Genomic DNA, 19,030 nt, shown 5'->3' on the forward strand with positions numbered 1-19,030 from the left:
TCTAAGGCGTGTGATAATGGCTGAAGTTTCGGAACCAACGCATAACTCCCAACTAATTCACAAACGGCTAGAATATGGAAGAAGTGAGGCTGAAATTCAGCTCCCACTATGTTCGTGGAGAAGATCATGGGAAATTTGTTATCTACAAATAATTGTGTGTAAAGAAATTAATAGTTAAGCTTTCAGAATTTTATTGTAATATTTTCAGTGAAAGTGTTTTAGGTTTTATTTCTTCTTTCATTATTATACACTGTATTAGAGATTGGGTTGTGTGACAAAATCTGTAATCATTTCGAGAAAAAGAGAAAGAGAAAGAAAAGAGAGAAAAAGAAAGACTTCGAGTAAAGTCAAGAGAGAAAGTCACTTGTTTAGGGGGAACAAGGTGACAGGGAACAAGTTCCTAGAGGAACAGAGAAGGTCCGAGTTTAGGTTGTACAAAAGAGAGTCTTTTGGCCTAAAGTTTATTAAAGAGAATTGAGTCAAAATCCCTCGTGGTCAAGGTTTTTCTTCCTATTGGGCCTAGGAAGTTTTCCTTGTAAAAATTCTCGTGTTCTTATTTCTTTCAAGTTTATGCATTTATTTCTTTCTTAGATAAAGTTTCTTTTATTTCTGCAAAAAGATAGAAAATCTCCCCAACTACAATTCACCCCCCCTCTTGTAGTTGCTCAAGTGTTTGTACTCGACTAACAGTTTAATGCTCAATTTTTGTTATTCTTACATTGTTCATTTTGAAATAATAATTGAAAGTAAATAAAATGAATTAAATAAAAATAATAAAGTAAAACCTTGGCAAGTGAAAGCTGATAATGACGGGGTCTGTTTTAGCATCTGTTTCACAGCTTTAGCGTCCGACAATAATCGGACGCTAACTCTGAAATTTCGTATGCTAAATTTTTAGTGTTCGTTTAGCTGACGCTAATTGGACAACTAGCGACCAGGGGTTTTGCATCAGCCTTTTAGCGTTCGTTGACGGACGCTAATCTCTTTAGCGTCCGATCCCGTATTTTTAGCGTTCGATTTTGGCGGACGGAAAATAGTGACATTCTTGTTGTGTGGATTGCGCTTTAAAAATGATAGAAAATAACACTACGCGTGACGCAGAAGAGTGCGCCAAACGCACGACTCTGTGTGACTCATAATGCCATGTCAGGCGCAAATTGGTGCGCCTGATACAATTGGACATGTGCGCCAGGTGCACTGCCTTGCTTTTGACATGTTTTGATAACTTTTTTATAAAAAGTGTTTTAGCGATTTTCTTTTATCTTTTAACTCTGAAAATCCGATTTTTAATTATAAAAATATAGTTGTTAATATTTATTATAATAAAATAATTAATTATCATGAATAATTAATTATTGGGCTTTTTCAAAAGATTGGACTCAAAACTTTACTTATGGGCTCAAAATACATTTAATTATCAGGAATAGTAAATTGGCGTTAAAATAGGATTAAAGTAAACTTTAATAGTTTTGAAAATAGTTTTGGGGTGGAGTTTCGAACTTCTCTCTCCTTGGTCGGACCAATAAAAATCGCGATATATTTCATCATCGAATCATTAAATGGAGAGATACTACTATGCTTCTACAGTTAGCCCCATAAATCTAATTTAGTAAACCCCATAACACAATATCAGTAACCTCGACACAATATATGGATTCTTGGGCAGATATAACAACTAACACATATGTACACCTACCAGTAATCCCTTGTAAATTATTATGAGTAACCTCATACATGTATAATAAGTAACCCACCAGAATACAACCTTATTCGTACTTTATCAATAAACACTACAAAAAAAACTATCAATAACCCTTACAGTACACTATCAATAATACATATATAATATTATTAGTAATCCCTCAAAAAAAAAACCAAAGATGTACTTACATTATTATTATAAAAAGAGACGAAGAGAGTATTACTTAAGGAATGATTGTTATTATTATTATAAATATCGTATGAGTTTTAATAAATTAAAATTTTCCTTCCACACTTTTTAAAAAAATGTAGATAACTCAATCAATTAATGTAAAAAGGAACATGAGCTTGTACGAGACATGATATAACGCTCATTTTTAGCGGCCAATGTCCACTAACAAGAATAATATTGTCATTTTAGAATATTTACATACACAAACATAGATTGATTAAACAATAACAAGTGTATCAAACACATAAACAAGGATTGATTTATCAACAAACAATGTTTTGAACACACAAACAAGGGTTACTTTTGAAGGGAAAAACTGAACGAGACATACAAATCGATGTAAGTTTTTACTTTTTGGTAGAGATCTAACGTTTACTTTTTGACAAAAACTTGCATTTTTATATTTTTATTAAAAAAGTTTTTCTTCCCATTAAGGTAACATGAACAATAAAAATGAAAGGAGAGCGTATTGTGTCAGACCGTCCGACCATAATCTTTGGTCGGACGACTTTCAGTTGGTTTCAATTTTTTTTCAGTTGGTTTCAAAAAAATTTCAGTTGGTTTCAATTTTTGTTCAGAAGACCAAATGAAAGAATATAAATACCAACTGAAAGAATAAAAATACCAACTGAAAGAATAAAAAAAACCAACTGAAAGAAAAAAAGAACTAACTGAAAGATTAAAAAAAACTAACTGAAATAACAAAAGAACCAACTGAAAGACAAAAAGAACTAACTGAAGGAATAAAAAAAACTAACTGAAAGAAAAAAAGAACTAACTGAAAGAATAACAAAAACTAACTGAAATAACAAAAGAACCAACTGAAAGAAAAAAAGAACTAACTGAAAGAATAAAAAAGACTAACTGAAAGAAAAAAAGAACTAACTGAAAGAATAAAAAAAACTAACCGAAAGAATAAAAAAACCAACTGAAAGAAAAAAGAACTAACTGAAGAATTAAAAAAACCAACTGAAAGATAAAAAACAACTAACTGAAAGAAAAAAAATACTAACCGAAAGAAAAAAGTAAATTCCCCCACTCTTCATTCTAGCAACAGTAATCTTCATCACATCTTAATCAAAATCATCTAACCTATTCATCAAACACATGTCGCTTAGCTTCTTTGATCCACATCTCACTGTACCACATCAAAATCATGATTCCTTTTCTTAGGTTATGATGATTTGATCGGCGAATTTTCAGAAGATTGAGGTGCTGGTTTTGTGGAGGGAAGTCGAAAATCACGTCACAAAATTGAGGGGATCTATTTGATTCTTATTTTAAGAGAGCATATTTTTGGGTTTTAAAATTGTTTCCAACAAATTCAGAGTAAAAATACCAGAAAAATCTCCAACAAAAGAGTGAATTCACTGTGTAAAGAAAACAAAAATAAACAAACTAAAATTGTATAGTACCGGGCTCATCCCGTCTGACAATATGCATTGGGTCAGACGGTCTGACCCAATACTTTCACAAATGAAAAATAATTGTGAGTAGCGAAAGTGCCCGCTCACTCGCTCTCAGAGCGTTTTATCACCGTTGGGGATGCTTGTACCGCGTAAAATTGTTCCCTACGGCTACGTTTTACACCAGGAGAAAAAGTAGCGAACAGAAACCATTCATGACTCAACCAGCACAGAAACGCGACATTAACCCCAGTGTTTCTATCACGTCACCCATATTGACGTGCCAACCAAACAGAGATCCAAATATCCAATGTCTATGTCGGTAACAACTAAAAATAACACTTTTACTGTTGCACTTGCAAATTGCAATTGCACCCCCAAAATCTATAAATAAGCCCTTACTTTTCAGTTTAACATATCTTCTCTCTCCAAAAATCACAAGTCTTAACAACCCAAAGCCATGAACAAAGAGGAAAATCAAAAGGTTTGACTTTTTTTAACTCAGTTCTTCATGTATACTATCGGTTTTGCTTCTTTTCATTTTGATGATCTTGTATAATTTTGTTAGGTGGGTGTGATTTTTTGTAATTGCTGTTTTTGGTTTCAATATTGACTTTACCTACTAGTAATTTTCATCTGGGTGAATCCATGTTTAAACTTTTAAGAGGAATTCTGTATTGGGGTTTTTGATTTAATTTTCTTAAGTTGGGTTTTTTATGTGTCTTTTTGTTTTTGATTTTTGTGGGTTTCATGTTTTGATCATCTTTGTTCGTTAATTAGCTCATTCTATCTGTTGTATCAGTCAATTGTAGCTCCAAGCATATTTTAACTGAAAATTGATCAGGGGTTTTCAGCCATAGAGTAGTAAGATAGATTTACTCTTCGAAATTAGGTCTGATGATGTGCAATAAGCGAAAATGCGAATACCAGTTTCTTTTATTTGAAGCAGCAGCTGCAACTTGTATAATTTTAATCACCTAAGCTTGATTTTCGAATTATGTATCTGATAATATGAGCAATGATCGGTTTATATAATTATATCTTACGTGAATAAATCTCTTCGTCGAGGCCACATTATGTATCCCTTTTCATGATACGATTTAATACAATATGATCTGGATAAAGATGCCAAGATTTCCTTAAATTTCTACAGCCTTTCATGATAAGATTTCAGACTTAAGGCTCCGTTTGGTAGGGCGTAAAACATTTTCAGTGTAAAATAATTTTCATGGAAAACAATTTACAATGGAAAACACAATTCCAAAATTAGTTTTTCGTTGTTTGGTTCGATGTAAGAAAAATGATGAAATGAAAGGAAAATGAAAGGGAAAGTAAGGAGGTAGTGAGAGGAGTGTACAAGAGAGATAAGGAAAATAGTTTTCCCTTCATTTTGAAAGGAAAATGGTTTTCCATCATTAGGAGAGTAATTTTACTCTAAGGGAAAATGGTTTTACACTCTTTTGCCAACCAAACAATGTAAAACTGAAAATAGAGGAAAACAGTTTTCCGGGAAAACGTTTTACACCCTATCAAACGGAGCCTAAGTGTGAGATGCTGATGATGTTTTGCACCCAATACTTTTTTCTAAGGTTAAGTGTTGAAATTTTGATGTATAGAAACATTTGAGATGGTAATGATATTGGCCTATTGCCTTCAATATAGCAAAGCTTTTTGCATCTTTATGAGAAAGATCTGCAATAGTCTTTCATTTTGGGCAAGCCTACATTAGACTTCGTGTGTAATGCAATTTGGTCTTCTTTATGGCCATCTTTTATTCTCTAACCTATATTGGAGCTTACTGCTTAAGTAATATATTCTAAAAACATCCAAACCTCATGATTTAGTCTTCGTTTCACCCGCAAATTGATTGTGTGATTTTGTCACAGCTGATTAGTCACCATCATTTCCCCCTCCAACCTAGACATCATAATAAAACACATTTAGCCTATTATTTAATATAAGGTCTTGAAATTTTGGCAGATAATATACTGCTCGAAGTAGTCCCTTTTCTTATAGTAACAATTTTTGTAATGACTTTTTCTTGGTGCCTTTTTTTTATAAAAAAAAGATTATATTGCTGTGTATATTCTGTTTTGCTTATGTATGGCCCCATACAAGTAACACGTTTCTATGTTTGAGCCCTGGTAGTTGGACTATGCGGTTTTAGTATGGTGATGTAATTGATATTACATAAAATTTTCTTGATTTGGCTAGACTATAGTGAGTTTTACTGTTAGTTTCGTGTTTATTGTTCAGTTTGCAATTTTTTGTGTAGAGTTTGACTGATCTTTTCAGTCTGTATACAGTCTTTGTTTTGGATGTCTGTAACCATCGATTTGACTGCTTTTGAAAGTAAGAAAGGTTATCTTGATAACTACTAATGAGAATTATATTTTAGCTGTTTTGTATCTGATTTCAGTTCAATCAAATAATTCTTTCCCTCTCTTTACTTTCCCCTTGATAAATTTACACTAAATATTGTATAATGATCTAAATATGTATAGCATTTCATCTTCATGTTACCCTGCTTATTTGAGATTGATGTTTGGTGAACATTTTTCTGCAGGAAATAAAGGTGGGAGATACATCTGATTTTGTCATGGTTGAAAAGGAAGAATTGCAATGTAAAGAAGCTACCCATGATTCAGAAAAAGAAACACTGAAAGAAACTGATGTTCCAGTACAAATCAAAGTGCGGGAAGCAGAGACAGAGGAGAAGAGTAGCAAAGGTGAACAAGAAAATGAAGAGACGACAAATGTAGACAAGGAGAAAAATGATGGTTATTCTGAACTAGAAGAGAAAGAAAAGAGAAGTGAGAAGGATGCTAAGGAAGCTGAAGAAAGTAAAATTGAGGAGCAACTTCAGTGCCCAAAGAATATAAAAGAAGAATCAGAGCGAGAGCAAGAGATAGAAAATGATACCAATAAAAAACGAAAAAAGAAAGAAGAGAAGCATATAGGTAAAGATGAGGTTGAGGACAGGTCTGCAGATGTAAAACAGGAGAAAAAAGAGGACAAGAAAAACAAAGTAGAGAAGAAAATTGAGAAGAAGCAGAAGACAGCCAAGAGTGGAGACGAGAAAGCAGAAGAATCAGGGGAAGAATTAGAGAAGGACAAAGACAAGAAAGGAGACAAGAAGAAGAAAAAGAAAGACAAAGAGCAAGAGGATGCAGGTTCACTAGAGGCCGAGTGCAAAGATGGAAGAGTGAATGCAAAAGACGAAAAGGAAGAGAAGAAGAAAAAGAAAAATGAAGATGAAGATAAAAAGAAGGAGAAGAAAAAGAACGGGGAGGATGGTCAAAAGAAAGAAGTATATGAAAAGGAGAAGGAAATGAAGAAGAAACAAAAGGAAAAGAAGCCTAAAAGTGAAGATGAACAGAAGAAAAACAAGGATGAGGTTCTGGGAAAGTTAGAGGAGCTGGAGGAGAAGGGATCTAAGAAAGCTAAGAAGAAGGAAGTCAAGGTTGAGAAAGCAGAAGAATCAGAAGAAGAATTAGAGAAGGAGAACGACAAGAAAAAAAAGAAGAAATCTCATAAGCATGAGGTTGAAGAGGAAGCAAAAGACAAAAAGAGTGGGAAGAAGGAAAAGACGGACGATGGTGAAGAGAAAAAAGTGAAGGAGAAGAAGCTGAAGGAAGACTGTAAAGAAGGGTCAGAAGAGGAAGAGAAGGAAGAAAAGAAGGAAAAGAAAGATAAGAAGCACAAAAGCAAAGACAGAGATAAGGAACACGAGGATAGTGTAGGGTCATCAGAGAAAGAAAACAATAAAGATAAGACGAAGATGAAAAAGGTTGATTATGAGAAAGGTGGAGAATGCATAGAAGAGAAAAAGGAAGAAAAGAAGGCGAAGAAGCACAAGGATGGGGATAATTTGGAGGAAGAATCGGAAGGTGAAGCAAAAAAAGAGAAACTGAAGAAAGATAAGAAGCTTGATGGTGAATCTCATGTGGAAGATGAATCAGCAGAAGAGACCAAGGAGGCGGAGAAGCAAAAGAAGAAAGACAAGAAAAAACCAAAGGATCCTAAGAAATGCAAGGATGAAACTACCACAAGGGAGAAAAACAGTGATAAAGAATCAAAGGATATTGATGAACAGGACCAAAAGAAGGAAAAGAAAAAGATAGAGAGGGCAAAGAGTAAAAAGGACGAGGAAGAAGTCAAAGATCTTGTGAAGCTAAAGAAGAAGCTGGGGAAGGTTGAGGGAAAGATAGAAGCCCTTCTTATAAAAAAGGCTAACCTCTTGTCTCTCGTTAAAGAGGCCGAGGATAAGAACCATGAGTTGATCGAAAAGGTCAAAGAAGTTCAGGGTGCTACAGCTTCCACAATTCAAACAGTTCAAACAGGGCAGATGAAGGAGGTGGCGACAAAGAGCAATGATCAAACTTTACAACGCGAAAATGTTGTTGTACTTGTAGCTAAGGATGTAAGTGTTGAGAAGGAAGAGCATGGCCATATTGACCCTCCTGAGAAGTGTAAAAATTTAGCTACAACTGAAGGCGAAAGTCAAGCGATGTAGGATTTTGTTCAGCTATTGCTTGTGACGAAAGCGATGAAGATGGTTGGTGAGACACTTGTATTCTATACTCCGTGTTATGTGTATTGTGTGTGTTTACTTTTTATGAAATATATATTCAATGATGTTTCATATGAATAGAATATTGATAATTTTGCTGTATGATCATCGTGAGTTACTCTTTTGATTTTCCAGCCGATCATTATGACTCTAATTTTTCACTGCGACTGCATCATGTGGCATTGAGATCTCAACAAACTTTTGTTTGCCCATTCTTTAGTATCACATTTGACCATTACATGAATTTATTCCAGAGTTGTGCATAGCACCTAATGGTTTTTAATTACATGCCATATTTTACTCTCCCTACAAACTCTTAAGACTTTATTCAGCACCGTGTGCGCATGTGCTATTGAAATATGCAGGATTGTATTTCATGTATGTACTTCTGAAATATTAAGTATGGAAACTGTAAAACGTGATAAAAGAATCTAGTGTTATTGCATAGCAACAATTGATGTGATACCGCCAAAATTTTGTGTTATTTGATGCATCTCAGAACTTGAAATAGCAAACTAGTTGTGCATTGCTGCCTCATTTATCCAAAAGCAAGATGAAGTGTTTCTTAGCTTAGGATTATTGTTTATATCTTTCAACTTTCACAATGGATGGCGTTTTCATGGTTTGCATGCATCTGTATGATTTACGAAGCACATATTTAATCATTGACTTTATAGTTTTTTGAGATTCATTTTTGCATCAAAGTTCAAACTCGATGCAGTATCAACATAGTTCACTGGATCCTTATTCTTGTTTTCTACTTTCTTTTTAGTTTTCTCTTGTTGCACTTCCCATTATACTTCATCCCTTGGCCCATGCTGAATTTAGCGAAGATTGCAGAAATGTAGCATGGAGCAGCTCTTGTTGTACTTTTAACGTTAGAGATGCCAGATTCTCATAATACCAGTAAAATAAGTCAGTTCTCGTCATTTCTCTGTTTAATGCTTGCTTATATGTGTTCAAACATATCTCTGTTTTTTAGGAATGTCTGATGCATGATATAGTATGCACCTTTCTGTTGACAATGAGATGCTCGTGTTTATTTCTTCTAAATATTAACTACCTAAGCATTTAAAATAAGCGGACTACCAATTCAAGAAAAGATCACGTTACCTATCCATGGCACAATACAGATCTTTCCTTTTGCTATATCATGATATTTATTGTTCACAACAAAAATGGGAAAAATAGAAGAATGACTAGGTTTTCAAACCAAGGCCAAAGGCTACCTGAGGATTCTAGTATATCTTGCTAGGCTCTGTGGTAAGTCCGAACCCGAATGGGAAAAGTGGGTCATAATGTGGATCACCTACATTCATAGGAAGCTGATCAACGGTCTTAAACCAAGTCCTAGTGCTCTTGCCTGTGAAACCATAATCACCAAACAGAGCATCAGCAACACCCTGACCCTCTGTTCCTGGTAGCCAAGCAGCTACAAGGGCGGTCATCTTTGAAACATATGGCTCGATTACGACAGGCCTTCCTGAAACGACAACGACAACGCACTTTACTGCCCCACAAACATTTGTTATCGTGCTGTAGCCTGGGTCAGCTATCGTTAAGTTCAAGCTGTCACCAAATGTCTCGGCATAGGGGTGTTCGCCCACCACGACAATGGCATAGGAGAACTTGTTGGACTTGACAAAGTTGGTGTCAGGGTTCTGTTGGTACACTACTTCTGTCTTTGGATCGACTGTGTTCTTTATGGCAGTGAGGATTGTTGTCCCTGATAAATTTTGCAACACTGTTGTTAGTCATCTATGCACACCAAAAAGCTTATTTAAACACAATCGTAGCTTAATAATTAAGGATTAAGACTACCACAACTGTTAGTTTCTGTACAGGCAGTTGTCAGAATAGTAGGAGAACTTCCTAGTCAGGCACCTTAAGGTTCTTTATCTCTTTGCAGAGGTTCCTTCAGGATATCTATCTATATCGAGGTATGCCATCATATCGTACTCCTTCCATTTCAAAATTATTAGTCGACATTTATGATTTATTTTTATAGAATTACAATATTAATATATATGACTATTATTTATAGTTAAAATACCAAAAAAAACAAAACAAAAATGTTGTGAATATAGGAGTAGTTATTAGAATAAACTTGAATATCATATTAGAATTGGTTCTATTATTCATGAGAGTTGTGCCTTTGTAAATTTGGACACTTTTACGATATCAGTTTAGGAGGTGAAAGAGTAAATAACCGAGTTTTCAACTAGATGATTATTAAGTGGTCGTAATAAATATTAACATGAAAATCTAGTGATACAAAATAATTCTGAACTCACATTTTTAATTCTAAAGATCATTATGAGCTGCTAAGTTTCCTAGTAGTCATATTTCGAAACCTAAAAATTTTCATACTAACAACTATCTTTTGGTCTTATAAAGTGACAGGGTGCTGAACAGTATAATGACCTAAAGATATTCATCAGAATTCAGAGCTTTAACTAAAGTTTAATTCATCGAGCGCAAATGACTTCACTCAGGCCCTATCGTTGAATTATCTTTTCCAAATCCTTGATTTTGTGAACAGTGGACACTTCTACTCTTGCACGTCACAGTCTCACATGACTTCAAATTAAAAAAAGTCAAAAGCTTAGAATATCCCGCTAGAAAAAAGGTAAAAAGTCCAAGGCACGTGCAGAAAGTTAATGCATCCACATATAAATTAAAAGAAAGATAAGTGCAAAGATTAATATATACACATGTATTTGACTGTTGAGTGTGGAGTGTTGTTGAGAAATAGTGATACCTTGAGTGAGGTTGTTTCCATCAAGTCCTTGCCATTGAATAGTCCATCCACCACATTGGTAACCCAGATTATCAGCATGACTTCCGGCCACAAGTATCTTAGCTGCTTTCTTAGGAAGGGGTAGCATTGGCTTTTCACCCACCTTTTCATTCTTCAACAGCACCAGTGATTTCCTCACTGCTTCCCTTGCTATTTCTCTATGTTCCTGTTTATTTAATAAGAGCTATGTTACTTAGACTCTTGGAACGAGTATTGGACATGGATATATATACAATGTAGGACTCGCTAAGACTCGAGTATTAGAATACATGATTTTGTACAAAATTTGTATTTGTACGAGGACATGTCATTTTAAGTTCCTGAAAACAGTTTTTAATAAAATAAATCCAAATAATAAAACATGAAACTAAAAGGATATTAGGTGCTGATGAGAGCTCATTTCTATAATGTCAATTAGATTGATCAATTGATGCACACTAATCAATTATATTATGTAGGCTGATTGGACTCTCCTAAGCCAGTAAAGCTCCTCTTGACTTCTATCTAGTCTTCTTTGCCCACTGCCCTTCCACTTCGGGTGTAAAAAGGCATAAATGTACTTTTGATGGGCAGTGGTGGCCGTAATAGTAATGAATTCATAGGCAGTTAACTGAAGGAGGTCTCTTGCCAATATCAGTGGCAATGTTTGTTTTATTCTCTGCCAAATTAATAACACCCTTTCTTCATATTTTTTTCATTGCCACTGTAGAGGTGGCATTGAGTGGTAATAAATATTTTTGAAGAATATCATGAGCATGGACACAAGACTTTTGTTACATATCTACATATAAATTCATTACATTTACTACCATATATTATCTAGAACCAAACATTGTCCGAAACGTAGGTCTGGTGATGGGTATTGATGCTGTGCACCATTAACTTCGGCACGACAATGGTGTCTAGTGCAGTACCAGAAATCCCAAGTCGAAGTAACATAGGGGTAGAGAATAAATTTATGATGCTTCATGGTAGTACGAGTCTGAGAAAATAAATGAAAAGTACAAACCTGACTTCCAAGCTGGTGGACTAGACTTGTATCAGCCAATGGGTGCTCAAATAAACCCATCTGAAACTTGACCCTCAGAATTCTTTTTACTGCATCATCAATTCTGCTCATTGGGATATGCTTTTCTTTCACATGGAAGGTTAGGTCATCAATGAATTCTGTATAATTGTGAGGAACCATGACCTGCATTGTTATCATAAAGTTTTTGCATTAGAGCAGCTTATCCCAATACTAAATGAAGAATAGGTATTTCTCTAGTTGCGTTTCTAGTGCAGTAAGACCACATGAGCAATGTTACTCGATGTGGAATTCAATGACGAGAATTGATGAGTACTAACCATGTCAATGCCGGCATAAATTCCAGCTTGTACAGACATTGAATAGTTAGTATGTGGTGGTGAAGTGATCCTGTCAAGGCCTTCCCAGTCGGAGATCACAAATCCCTGCAAATTGTTCATATTCAAGAATCATGATGTAAGTAACAGAGATGTAACACACTCTTATATGAACAGTCATTTGGAAGAAAGTTTCTGTTTGATATATTTGGCTGAAAAACGTACCCTGAATTTCAATGTGTTCTTAAGGAAACCGGTTACAAGATTATGATTAGCATGCATCTTAACACCATTCCAGCTCGAGTAGGAAACCATGATTGTAGAAACGCCGTTGATAATTGCGTTATAATAGCCTGGCATATGAATGCTGAGTAACCCATGAAAGTCTATAACTGTGTTATTCTCGTTAATTCCCGTGGTTGTGCCACCATCACCAACGTAGTGCTTAGCGCAAGCAGCAACCTTGTTCCTGAAAGTAAACAGATGATCAAGACAAGAATAACATAACGCACTCTCAAGCAGTGGAAGGTATGACCGCGTGCCTGTTGAAGAATGAGTCGGCTACTATAGGAAGTGACTTGGTTAAGGGAACCCACCGGACCATAGCAAAAGCGGACTCTTCATAGGGCAAAATTGTCACTGCTTATGGACCGGAATCTGGGTTATCTATCCTGACCTCAATCGTCACCGATGTTTTTTTTCCTGCTCTTCTTTTATTTATATGTATGAGTAATCAAGTTACTTATGTTGCTAACGTTTACATCTTTGGAAATGGAATTAATTCAAATGATGTGATTCGTCAGTCCCCAGTGAATGTACAAAGATAAACACTATGTTGTCTATATTAGCGCGGTTGTTGTCGACTTGTGCTAATGCTATAATACTCAGACATGGGTACTCAGTATCGGACGCAGATATGCGTTCGGACTTTGCTATTTTATGAAGAAAATTCAGGACTTCAACAAAAAATTAAGTGCCGAAGTATCAAATATCCGATATGGTATTTGAGGTTAGGTGAATAGATATTTGACAAATAGTTTTTTTTTTTTTTTTTTTTAATATTTAGATTTTAAGCAAGTTGGGATATTTTATCTGAAATCAATTTTATTGAGTTATCTTATTTTCTTTCCCGTGTAGATTAGTGGTGGTCCAGATCACTTCCCTGTCAAGCCACCAAAATTGGTTCCTTATGTTTGCTTCACTTGACCACTAAGGGCCTGTTCTCTTCGGCAAAAAACAGCTGAACTGAACTGAACTGAATTGAACTGAACTGATCTGAATTGAACTGAACTGAATTGAACTGAACTGAACTGATCTGATCTGAACTGAACTGAACTGAATTGAACTGAACTGAACTGAAATGAATAGTGTTATGTGAGAGTAAAAGTATTGTCAAGAGCTGAACTGAACTGAACTGGTCTGAACTGAACTGATCTGAACTGAACTGAATTGAACTGAACTGAACTGAATTGAACTGAACTGAACTGAATTGAACTGAACTGAACTGAACTGAACTGAAAATAAGCTGGGGAGAACAGGCCCTAATTAATTGTGTCCTACATCCATTTTCTGCCCACCTTCTTAGAAAGTCAGAAATACATGCAAGGCATCCTTGACATCTACTGAATAAATATCTGCTGTCATAACTCATACTCTTCCGTATAATATTCTTTTCTTGCATTTAAAAAGAAACGGAGGAAACATGAGACTACGAAAGCAAATACTACATATAGAGGATGAAAATTGTATTGGTGATATTGTAAGTCTTGTATTTGGACTTTAAAATGTATTACGACTTATTACTTTTTCACTTCCATTAAATAGAAAGATCACCATTTGTTGATTTCATCACCGTAATCAAGTTATGTTTGATAAAGAATGCTATTAGATTCATATTTGCTAAAAATTATCTAGACTTGGCAATTAGCAGCTAGTTGATCGCATTATCTGACATCATTTATATATTTTTTTTTTTTGTGTGTTTTAAAAGGGTGAGTAAGACAAGGCAGTTGAGGAAGATGACATTTGAAGATAATATCATAGTCAGAGAACCGACAGTTGAATTAAGGGTCTGTTCTCCCCAGCTTATTTTCAGTTCAGTTCAGTTCAATTCAGTTCAGTTCAGTTCAGATCAGTTCAGTTCAGATCAGTTCAGTTCAGATCAGTTCAATTCAGACCAGTTCAGTTCAGCTCTTGACAATACTTTTACTCTCACATATCACTATTCATTTCAGTTCAGTTCAATTCAATTCAGTTCAATTCAGTTCAGTTCAGTTCAATTCAGATCAGATCAGTTCAGTTCAGTTCAGCTGTTTTATGCCGAAGAGAACAGGCCCTAATTGTTAAATGACCAAGTTGAAGGACGCAAAGTTTGAAAAGATTAAAGTTGGACAGAAGCACTTACTGTCCAGAAACAAAGGGAACACCCTTTCTGGAGTTGTGTGGGATTTCACCCTGTAAACCTGATATTATTTGAGTCATCTCTTGGACAATTTTTGGCTCTTCACTATAACTCTCATAACACCTCCCCCATCTAGGATCTCTGCAAACCTGTTTCATAGTAGCATATAATATAATGTTGCAGTTGTACTATGATTGAAGATCTGAAATATTTTTACGAAATCAAATCTACCAATCCCACTTATTATAACTAGTTTTATTTCAAACGTACCGCGATACAAGGTGCAAAAACATATGGAATGCCAGTAGCTCTAACTTCTAAAGCAGTTGCAGCACCAATTCTTTTAACAAGTTCAGGGTCCCTGATTCATAGAAAAATCACCACAAAACTGTAAGATTTCTATCACCCAATCTTTGGGTTTCAAATAGCTAGATCGTCACAATATGTGATAATTCCTCTGTCACGAAATTATGCTCATCAACTTTGATAGGGTTTCTTTTACTAAAGTTTTAGTAAAAAGCATAATCATGCGAGATCTTACTAGATTTGTTTTGTTAGATTTGTTTTAATTGTATACTATAAATATCATCTACTCTATAATTTTTAATTGTACGTAATTTTATATACTAATGGTCTAAGGTATGTAAAGCGAGACTACAAACATAAATTGTGAAGAAGATTACGGGCACTGAGAGAGTAACGTAAATAAAAGTTACCTAGTAGCTCCCAAGCCTACATTGTGAGGGAAAATGGTGGCCTTGTAGACATTGTTGTGACCATGAACAGCATCAATCCCATAAATCATAGGAATGCCAAGACGAGTCGAGAGAGATCCAGTTTGGAACTCATTAACCATATTGATCCAACTCTCAGGAGAAGCCTTCTCAGCAGGAACACTTCCTCCTCCACTTAGTACACTCCCTTCAGTCAACCAACAACACCAAATTAAATTTCCACATAACCAACTACTGACTAAGAATCAATTAATTAAAGAAAACAAAAGAGATTAGCAATGTCAAATGGTATTGTACCAATGAAGTAATTCTTCATGACTTCACCAGAGGCAACACTCCTTTCAATTTGAACCATCTGCCCAATCTTTTCCTCGAGGGTCATACGACTCATAAGATCCCTGATTCTAGCACCTAATGGCTGCTTAGGATCTTTGTATTTCAGATATTCTGCATCTGCCATTGATGTGCAGTAACATAATGACAACAAAATTGCCACCCAATAGATGGAATACTTGGCCATGTTGTTGGTGAGATACTTACTTTCTTACTCCCTTCACTTGAAAAATGTAAAAAACAAAAAAATGAGTTACAGAAATGATGCTCAAACGTTCATGAACATGGGTTTCTGTATGATTATTTACTTTGAGATCTCATTTGAGCACAAGATGAAAGCATATATAGAATCAAATAATAGCAAGATATAGCAACCTGCATCATCTTACCCCACATTGTATGTAAAGAAGGCTGCATAAATCAACCAAATTATACAGAAAAAAATTAACATTAAAGAAATGGGACCAGGAATTGAAGTTGTTGAGTCTACATTCAAAATGTTACAATATACAGATAATACAGTAAAAAAAATTCTCCTCTGTGATCAGACCCTTGTTTATAACTACTTATAAATTCACAAGTACAAGTAATTTATAGATTAATATGCCTGATAGAGAATACAATTCTCTTCAATTTAGGATGTAGATTAACAGGAAAGATAATATTTACAAGATATATCCTAAAATGAAGAGAATTGTATCCTCTATTAGGGACAACTTGATCTAAAAGAATGAAAAGTATAGAAAACAATCACAAATATAGTCCATTGTGAAATATGACTTCTTATATTTGCCATGATATGTCACTAAGTAGTGCAAGAGATTTAACTTAAAGAACAGTTTGAAACAGCACATGAAAGAAGACTTGTTAGATAAGGTAGAGAAGTTGGAGCAAAAAACTTACAAAGGAGGGAACTTTCTGGTTTTATCTACTTGTTAGTCGCACTCGATTTTGTACATAAGAGAAAGAGAGAAGAAGAGGGAGAAATTTAAATGAGATGTGAGTTGGAATACTGTTGGATGGCATGGGATACATGAGTGGCACGAGTATATATAGAAAGTTTTATTATCAGCTCATCTGATCTCATTGTTGACAATTCCAATAAGGATTACTAAATTTGGAATTACATCATTACATGTGATGTGATTTAGATTAGGCCTTTTATATTCAGATGGAGATTAACAAAACTATCAACCTCACTTTACTATACACAAATCAATCCAGTAAAATACCTGAAATACCCCTTACAACTTCATTCACCATTTCACCATCTACCCATTTCTCTCAACTTTCTCCCTCTACCATTTCTCTGGGGGTTTTGTTAGGGCTATACCACCATAATTTCTAACAATGTCTCCATTTTCAATGTGATTTTTCCATAACAAGACAGTAAATTGAGTGATTTCTCCATTTTCATCTTCCTCCTTTCTCCATTTTCGTGGTTTCTCCCTCTTCATCTTCCTCCTTTCTCCATCTTTCTCCATTTTCGAAAGGATGAAGCTTGCGGGTGGTCGAAATCAATGTGAGTTACGATTTTGAAGGAAATTGCGAAATTTCATAATTGGGTTCTCTTTTGTTGCGAAATTGGTGATAAATGGTCCCAAATCCGTGATTTATATCTGCGAAAATGCTTTATTTATGTGAAAATGCTTCAATTAAGATTTTTTTTCCTTTCCTTCGCGAACATGTATGTACTTTTAATGGTAGTGCTTAAAAATTAAAATATGATCATTGAACAAGTGTTGTATGTTATGTTGTCTGCGTTGACTTGTTTGATTTGAAGTCTAAATTCAAGTTGTTAGAGGGGAAGCAGTGCATTTTATTTTTGCCTATAGTGGTTCATCATAATATTGGGTCTCCTTCATTCATTTGTATTTTTGAAGATTCGCACAAATTCAATTCCAGTACTTGCCTTTCAGAATTTGGGAATAATTAGTTCTAAACTGAAAAATCTTAATGAACTCACATTGTCTCAAAGAAGGGTGTCAAGAGGCTCTTTCATTTAGGGGCCTGGAAATTGGTTTGGTTGTTATTTGGTTTGTTAGAATTTCATATAAATTGAATGAAATAGCAATCACTATTCCGTGTATATTGAACAAAATAATTAGTCCGATTTCATGTAACTGGTATGAAGTAGTTCCTCGTGTTTCATATAAATTGGATCAAATGGTTGTTATTGTTTCATTTAAGTAGGATGAAGTAGAAAGGAGGAGGAGGATAGAATATTTTAAGAGAGAGAAGTGTTTTTTTATAGAAAGTTTATGATAGTGAGGGTTTTCTGGGTTGCTTTAGTAAAGTTGGTTGCGTTTAATAACCCAAAAAAAATACCTTTCTTATTATGTTCATTATGACATTGTATATGGGATAGGGATTATGAGGATCGAATAAGAGAGTTGGATAAGGATAGAGAACTTGTAATAGCCTATACTTTAAGCAGGTTTAATAACGACTTTATAAATGAGATTTGATAAGTATAATAGCTGATATTTTCAGACACGTTTTAGTCAAAGTTAGCTATGTTCATATTAGTAAAGAAATTACTTTAAGAATTATTATTTATCGTTTAAAGTAAGTTTCAAGCACAAATAAGTTAGTTTGGATTTTATATAATAGAGATATTGAGTTAAGGATTTTAAGCTTTGAAATAAAGAGAAACCCATTTTTAGTTACAATTTATCTCTCCTCACTCATGTCATCTACTCTAGATGCTAGAGCATTACTCTCTCTTCTTCATAACTTCTCAATCAAGTGCCAAAGTGTATTTTTTTCATAGATCAATTGTTCTCTTCAAGATTTCAGTTTAATTACCCAAGTGGTTAAGAATTGGGAGAGACCCCAAAATCAAAATAAAACCCCAAACAATAATTTTCTCTCTCCTATGATTTTATCCCCCCGTATTATACATGTTCAATTTCTGCATTCTGGAGTCGTAATATGCCAAAATGTATTGCATGAAAGTTGTAGATCTCGAAACATTATTGAACTTAGATCCAAAAATCACTCGATTCGGAGTTCGGAGCTATGAGTTACGACCTTTGCAAGTTTGGTGTTACTACCTTCATTTCTCTCCTCTGTTTTTTTTTTTTTCCGACAATCTGTTGCCTCAATTATCTATAACATGCAATCTAATTGTGCTCTTTGTTGCTGCATCAAAATTGTAGATCACTTCGAGCTAATGAATTTGGGCACAAAAATCGCTCAATTCGGATTTTGGAGCTATGAGTTACGGCTTTACACAAGTTCAGCACTACTGCTGTACTTTGTGTTGCCGCTGCTGCCGTGGTCAGCTTTGTTTGCCAATGTTGTCATTGCTAACTTGTTTGCTTTGTTGCTGCCATTGTTTTGGTCTTCCTTTTCATATGAAGGTATATACTAATTTTTCTTAATTCCTCCTCTCCTTTGATTCCAATTCAAGTATGGTGCAATTGGATTTTATATTCTGATTTTAGAAATAAATTTGGTTCTCAATTTTGTTATTGATTAGAAAATATAGTTATGATAAGAGT

The 19,030-nt window shown here is 34.7% G+C and overlaps 2 protein-coding genes across 3 annotated transcripts; one reads left to right on the forward strand and one right to left on the reverse strand.

The window, feature by feature from the left end:
• Positions 1-3,665: 3,665 nt before the first annotated feature.
• On the forward strand, positions 3,666-8,014 carry LOC104893419 (uncharacterized). The gene is made up of 2 exons (XM_010679527.3): positions 3,666-3,823; positions 5,906-8,014. Exons 1-2 carry the CDS (start codon positions 3,800-3,802, stop codon positions 7,853-7,855), a joined length of 1,974 nt encoding a protein of 657 aa, XP_010677829.1. The 5' UTR covers positions 3,666-3,799; the 3' UTR covers positions 7,856-8,014.
• A 990-nt stretch (positions 8,015-9,004) lies between these two features.
• On the reverse strand, positions 9,005-16,561 carry LOC104893418 (uncharacterized). 2 transcript variants are annotated; one of them, XM_010679525.4, is made up of 10 exons: positions 16,428-16,561; positions 15,489-15,747; positions 15,174-15,378; positions 14,728-14,818; positions 14,461-14,606; positions 12,282-12,525; positions 12,060-12,164; positions 11,722-11,904; positions 10,674-10,878; positions 9,005-9,638 (listed from the first exon to the last, which is right to left on the reverse strand). In XM_010679525.4, exons 2-10 carry the CDS (start codon positions 15,709-15,711, stop codon positions 9,151-9,153), a joined length of 1,890 nt encoding a protein of 629 aa, XP_010677827.1. In that variant the 5' UTR covers positions 15,712-15,747; positions 16,428-16,561; the 3' UTR covers positions 9,005-9,150. The 2 variants fall into 2 exon arrangements, with proteins under 2 accessions (XP_010677827.1, XP_010677828.1); XM_010679526.4 differs by having other exon boundaries at positions 15,489-15,742; positions 16,428-16,537.
• Positions 16,562-19,030: the final 2,469 nt, after the last annotated feature.

Source organism: Beta vulgaris, chromosome 5, assembly GCF_026745355.1.
Source record: "Beta vulgaris subsp. vulgaris cultivar EL10 chromosome 5, EL10.2, whole genome shotgun sequence".
Taxonomy (NCBI): Eukaryota; Viridiplantae; Streptophyta; class Magnoliopsida; order Caryophyllales; family Amaranthaceae; genus Beta; species Beta vulgaris.

Coding starts and splice junctions, on each gene's coding strand:
- LOC104893419 (XM_010679527.3), top strand. CDS start 3,800: ATGAACAAAGAGGAAAATCAAAAG. Junction 3,824..5,905: donor ACAAAGAGGAAAATCAAAAG/GTTTGACTTTTT, acceptor ATTTTTCTGCAG/GAAATAAAGGTGGGAGATAC.
- LOC104893418 (XM_010679525.4), bottom strand. CDS start 15,711: ATGGCCAAGTATTCCATCTATTGGGTGGCAATTTTGTTGTCATTATGT. Junction 15,379..15,488: donor CATGAAGAATTACTTCATTG/GTACAATACCAT, acceptor GGTTGACTGAAG/GGAGTGTACTAAGTGGAGGA. Junction 14,819..15,173: donor GTAGGCTTGGGAGCTACTAG/GTAACTTTTATT, acceptor TCTATGAATCAG/GGACCCTGAACTTGTTAAAA.